The sequence below is a fragment of the Epinephelus moara genome, chromosome 10 (assembly GCF_006386435.1).
Source record: "Epinephelus moara isolate mb chromosome 10, YSFRI_EMoa_1.0, whole genome shotgun sequence".
Lineage (NCBI taxonomy): Eukaryota > Metazoa > Chordata > Actinopteri > Perciformes > Serranidae > Epinephelus > Epinephelus moara.
In genome coordinates this window covers 37,263,694-37,270,323 of record NC_065515.1, presented here as the reverse complement: position 1 = coordinate 37,270,323, position 6,630 = coordinate 37,263,694, and the positions used below count along the sequence as shown (strand labels likewise).

At 39.5% G+C, this 6,630-nt stretch overlaps 1 protein-coding gene across 1 annotated transcript in view; it reads right to left on the bottom strand.

Annotated features, from left to right (window-relative positions):
- Positions 1-2,943: 2,943 nt before the first annotated feature.
- Positions 2,944-6,630, bottom strand: part of LOC126396955 (GTPase IMAP family member 8-like) — a 4,366-nt gene continuing 679 nt past the window's right edge. The window contains exon 2 of the mRNA XM_050055357.1: positions 2,944-5,788. Coding sequence (XP_049911314.1) covers positions 3,498-5,788 — 2,291 coding nt within the window. The 3' untranslated portion in view covers positions 2,944-3,497. The remainder of the gene's footprint in view (positions 5,789-6,630) is intronic.

Genomic DNA, 6,630 nt, shown 5'->3' with positions numbered 1-6,630 from the left:
ATAAAGGATGACATAAACCATTTAGGTCCTGTTAAGCAGTGGCAGTAACTGGCTGATTATCAAAATGTTGATATGTATGGGGCATCAGTGGCTTAGTGGATAGAGCAGGTGCCCCATGTACAAGGCTGTTGCTGCAGCGGCCCAGGTTCGACTCCAGCCTGTGTCCCTTTGCTGCGTGTCATTACCTCTCTCTCTCTCTCTCTCTCCCCCTCATGCTTAACTGTCCTATCTATGAAGGCAAAAAAATAAATAATTTTGATATGTATGTCATTCAACCTGACAGAGTATCCTAAGCAATAAATGAACAGATGTAACCAGTGGACTCTAGTGCTGTCTGCAAGAGGCCCAGACTGTGGATATCTTTGGAGGCGATCTCCGTTTGTTCCTGACAGCTCTGATAGCAAGATGTAAAAACTAAACCCTCCGTCAATTCGACCATATAACTCAAGCCCCTACACAAGTTAAGTGACACTGGAATATGTTAGCACATTATACAATAAGTTTAGGCTGAAAAATGAATTCATACACAGCTTAACAGCACTAAAACACTGACGTTACTACGAGAGCAATGTCACTTACCTCTCTCATGGAGCACAACAGCAAAAGGGGCGATGTAAGGCAGGAGACACCTCTTTATAGGTGGGGTACCCCCAAAGGTGGATGTGTCGAACGTTCCACATATTGACTGTTGAGGCCTGAGTGTGTCAGGTAAAAACAACTGAAACAGATTTTGTGTAATTAAAATACTTAATATTACAAATGTACACTTTGCTTTGTTACACATATTACTGCTGTATAATTCACCCTGTTAGACAGATATCACACAGACTCATCAGAAACATGAACACAGTTACAGTAACAAGATTTAATTGATGCATGTCAGGTAAACTTAAAGGTACACCAACACCCAACTGATCTGTCAGCTTTCTAAGATATTACTGACACCCAGCAGTCATAAAGAGCAGCTCTTATTATGAGTCCTGAGTCACAGAGAAAGTCCCTGATTATCATTGTTTTGACGAGGCAGGGACCTGGACATTACCTTTGTCATGTCAGAGAAGCTTCTGAGTGGCCTCACTGGACATCAGGTGCATTTCCATCTAACTTTTTTTGATGCACATGTTCAGTTTGCACAGAATTAAAAAAAAATATCCTGAGTGGAAACACAAGAAAGCTGAAAAAATCTCAAAATATTGGGAAAAAGTTTTTCATTTGGAGGAGGTGGAAAAGTTGCACTGATGAAATGGCGGAAAGATAAAATACGACTAAGTGCAGTAGAGTACCCCAGGAATAAGAAAAACCAAGAAATCATTTAGCATTTCAGCACCTTGGGTTCCCTCCTCCCAAAGTCAGTGGGTTTAGTTCTCTTACGCATCAGGCCAGTTAGTAGAAGTGGTACTAATAATGGTACTAGTAGTGGTGGTCGTGAGGTTTTTTTTTGGGGGGAAATACAAAACAGTACCTCATTCTGTCGCTCCAAAATTCTGTCAGTATTGTTTTTATTTGCTTATTTGCCTGAACTTATTGATATTGATGTAATGTTATCTAAATACTGATGTCACTGTTTTAATCAGCATAATATTCTTCCGCTAATTTAACATTTGTAGCATTAATTAAATAATTATGAAGACAAAGAACAAAGAAAAACAAATAGGGAATGTTCAAAGCAAATTTTTATTTATCAAAGCAGTGAATTATTTTAAGTACTTACAGACAGAAATGATAGGTAATACAATGACTGAACCTGTACATCACGTGTCTGTGTACATGTTTCTACTGTGGTGTATTAGCAAATTAACTTTGTGAAGGAAAACAATATGCAATTGTTTTCCTTCAAAAAGTTAATGGTGACATTTAAGGTTCATATACTTGTGTATTTTTATTTTGTGTCACTTTATATGTCACTACATTGATTTTAAGGCTTTGGTTACTGTATGGATTCAAATTAATAATATAAAAGATAATCAATAATTAATGATAATGATAGATTAAACTTCCCAGCAGTATGTAAAGTCTTAAGTATTCATATTATAAAGTGTTATAAAGTAATATAAAGTATTAAAATGAGCTTCACCTTTACCAGTTGCAACATTAAAATAATCAACACATTAATGCATCAATAATTCCAACATTTTCAGCAGCAAACAGCCCTATGAAAAACCTCGCTTTTCTTTTAGCTTTTTGAAATGACAGTTTTTACACAAATCCAAATGAATGTAGTAAAAAAATAGTGATGCTTATTGTTTAATTGTTTTTAATACAAGAATATATTTTGGTAACATATCTGATCCAGGCACATCACAAAATGCAGAAACACAATAAAAAAGAGCGATGACAGAAGCCAATAACACACTCTGTCTATCTCTATCTTCCACACTCATGTCCTGACATTTCCCCTGAGATCAAGGAAAACAGGATGGTTTTTATACATCCTATGACAGCAACAGTCATATTTACTACAGCAAAGTCAATATATAAACTCAATAATATCTCAACAAATCTGAAATGTCAATAAAATGAATAATATTCCTGACATCACAAGACTGAGTGAAAGCAATCGCTAACATTAATAAAGACTGACGAGCACATTCCTCCAGTTCTCTGTGCTTCACTGTCTGCAGGTCGGTCACAGATTTCCTTATAACAAGTTTGTAACAAGCCACACTAGCCCACAGTGCTCATGTAAAACATAATGGCAGTGAATAAAAGACTACGAACACAGCACACTGAAATATCGCTTTGTACATGCTGAACATGTGTAATGATACAGACTTGACCCCTTTGTGATGGTCGGTCAAGCTGTCAGAGTAAGCATGGAGCCCACACTGTCACTAACTGCACTCCCTGAAGAAACATTATCATATTTTTGGAACAATGAAAGAGTGATGTCAGAGAGCAGCAGACAGAGGGGTCTACAGTCTGTGTTTGAAGGATATATCTGTGTTTGAAGGATATATCCAGGATGTCAAACTGACTCAGCAGCAACAACAGGTTAAAAAGACAATGTGGCTGTCCAGTAACCAAAACAATGTGATTATACTTTATACTTATTGTAAAGACAACGAAAAGAAATCAAAATATTAGAAAAGCCAGCGACAATCCCATCAGCTCCTCATTTAAAGCAGACCAGACGCTGCATCGACACATTGCGGCCATCTGACACTCATTTAACACCAGCTTAAAATATTGAAGTTAAGTCCTGTGGCTTGGAGAAACTTTATTTATGTTTACATGATTTGAGAAAAGAACGTTAGTTATGCATGGACTTGTACTTTCATTTAATTATTGGATGTTAGAGAAGTTTCTTGCCGGCCTCAGTGGACACTGTTGAGCATTCTCATGTGCTTTTAAATGATGTATATCCGTCAGGCAGGTGGTGAGTACACAACATCCAGTCTTCTGGTCGCACAGCAAAAAATGTTTGTGAGGATGAAATCACTTGTAGTTGACCTAATATGGAGAAAAGCAAAGTATCCTGGAAACTTAAAATGGGAACCTCACGCGATGATACACCTGTCTTTGTATTTCTGTTCCAGTTCATATATTTCTTGCTCATGCTTTGTCTTCAAGGTCTCTGTTTCGTCTTTCAGAGCTTTTTCTTTGTCACTTGAGAGCTTTTGTAACTCATTTCGCTCTCTCTCATGGCTCTCTTCATTCTCCTGTATCTGTTGCTCATGCCTTTTCTTCAGTTCCTGTATTTCCTCCATGTGCTTCTCTACCAGTGCTGTAAAGTCCTTGGTGTATTTCTGTCTGAACTCATTGAACTCTTCAGCTTGTTTTCTGGCCTCCTCTTCATACTTCTTCTTCATTTTCTCCATTTTTTTCTTATAGTTTTCCTCTAATTCTCTTCTCTCCTTCTCCTCTTGTTCTCTTCTGATTCGATCTCGATCAGTGTCTGCTCTCTGTTTTTCCACTGTTTTCTTCACTGCCTCCATTTCCTCCTCATGTTTTCTCTGAAGCTCCTCTTTCTGTTTCTTCATCTCTTCTTCTTTCTCCTTCAGGATTCTCTTCACTTCCTTCTGTATGGCTTCTTCTGCCTCTTGGAACATCTCTGAGGTGTAGCAGTTGCAGCCATTTTCTGTCAGCATTCTGTTGGACTTCTCTATCAGCTCTCTGACTTGTGTGCGGTCTGTCTGATTGTTGTTATTGAAGACCTGGTATCTTCCTCCACAGTCATTTATCAGTTTTTTCAAAAAGTCATCACAGTCAATGTAACTGTCAACTGACTCACTGAGTTCGTCTCCTCTGGTGAAGATAATGATGATGAAATCTCTTGAATTCTTGCCAAAATATTTCTTGATCAGTTCCACAGAGTCTTTCTCCTCTTGTGTAAAGCGGCCGATCTGCAGCACCAGTAAGAACACGTGAGGTCCAGGAGACAACATGCTGATGCATTTTAAAAGCTCCTGTTGAACTTCATCATTGGACAGAGTCGTATCAAACAGGCCGGGGGTGTCGACCACAGCGACAGGTCGTCCATCAATCTCTCCTGTTGCTTTCTCACAAACCTTAGTGACAGACTTTGACCAGGCTTTAGATTTAAAATGTTCTTTGCCCAAAATGGTGTTTCCAGTTGCACTCTTCCCACTGCCAGTCTTCCCAATCAGCACCATCCTGAGAGGCTCTCTGCTCTGACTGATGTCATCAGTTCCCATCTCCTTTTTCTGTTTGAAATCCCGCAGTTCAGCTTTAAGTCTTGAAACATTCTCCAGCTGAGCCTTAGTGAACGTGTCCTTTGTGAAGCATCTGGATCCTTCATCTCTCATCTTTTCCACAGCATCCAACAGCTCTGGGATCTGCTGCTGGTCCTTGATGTTGAGAACAACATATCTTCCTCCACAGCTCTGACAGAGCTCCTGGATGTCTCTGTTCTTCTTTATAAAGTTGACAACATCTGGAGTTGTAGGATCTGACTCCACAGTGAACAGGATCAAGGTGAAGTCATTGACTCCAGAGCTGAATGTGTTCCTGATGGTCTCTAACTCTCCCTTGTCTTCATCAGTGAGGGGACCCACAGGTAGGACCAGGATGAAGGCATGGACGCCCTCAGGATCACAGAGGGAGATACACCTGAATGATTCCTCCATCACTGCCTCCTGAGGTTTTCCATACAAGGCAGGCAGCTCCACCAGGGAAACCCAACGTCCACACACCTCTCCCTGATGTTTAACACACTCTGATGAGCTGGAGACTGAATGAAGCTCTGTCTGACCTAAAATGGCCTTGGCTGCTGAAGTCTTCCCTGCTCCTCTCCTCCCACACAGGACCAGGTTTAAAGCTGCTCTGATGGGTTTATTAGCTGTTTCTTCAATCCTCTCCATCAGTGATCTGTGGTTGTCTTCAGACATACTGTAGTATCTTCCTCCACAGTCTCTCAGGAGTTCATTAACAGTGACACTCCTTTCACTCCTCTCCTCATGTGTCATGATGACCATCGAGTATTTGAAGGCATCTTGACCAAACAGACTCAGGATGAACTTCAGTGTTTGTCTGTCCTCCTCAGTGAACTCAGACGGTTTCACTAACAGCAGCAGAACATTTGGTCCAGGAGGACAAAGAGTCAAACAGTTCTTCAGCTCTCTTCTCAGCATTTCAACAGACAAACTGAAGATGTTTGGAGTTTTCACTACTGTTAATGGTTTTCCTCTCCACTCTCCACAGGTGGCCACACACTGCCTGGTTGGGGAAAATCTTTGGTAATGAAAACTTTGTTCCCCAGTGATGAAGTTCCCAAGTTTTGTCTGTTTGTCTTCATTTTTTCCCAGCAGCACAATCCGAAGTGCAGATGCTGTAATAAAACAGAGAAAGACAAAAAGACATGATCTAAATATGAGGCTGAAATCAGCACACTCACATGATGAGATCTCTTCAGTCACCTCCCAGTGCTGTCCACTAGATATTATGTTAATCACCACTGATTTGAAACATTAAATATATTTTGAGGGTAAGGTACACCAAGCAAATTATGTTTTCTATTAACATGAGGAAATGTTGCGACTGAACTTATCAGTAAAATGTTCACTGATGATGTGTTTCAGTTATTTTCCACCAAAATAGGTAAACTTGCTTTGCAATTTCAACTCGTAGTGACTAGAGCATGTTTTTATTTATTTTTTTATTTTTATTTACATTTAATCAAAACCACGATATTTCCTTAACACTTAACCAAAGTGCCCTTTGTATGCTGGCCATCCCTCCATGAATGTAGTGTTTCATAACCTAAAAGGAACGTTGTCTCTCAGCATAATTCAGGCAGCGATTACGTTGCCACAACAACATAATTAGGAAAACAGTTTAGTGGGGGTGTAAGTCATCAGTTCCATCAAGACTTGAGATCATATTGACAATTATGATATTTGCTAATATTAAAAGTCTGCCATGAAACCATTTCGACTCGATGTGATTCAGGGGCCTGCGATCGATATGAGAGGATATTATCTGATCATGTAACACTGTCTGTTACAGAAGAAGCTGACACTGCTTTCTGTTTTGCTTTTGGCCATGAAAGATAAAAACACATAAATAATGTAAATAAGTTGGGATCAGTTAACCTTCAAGGCTTTCAGCCAGAAAGACCTTTATAGAAGAAATACTTCCATTTTAACCCAAACAATGATCTAATTCCTAAAA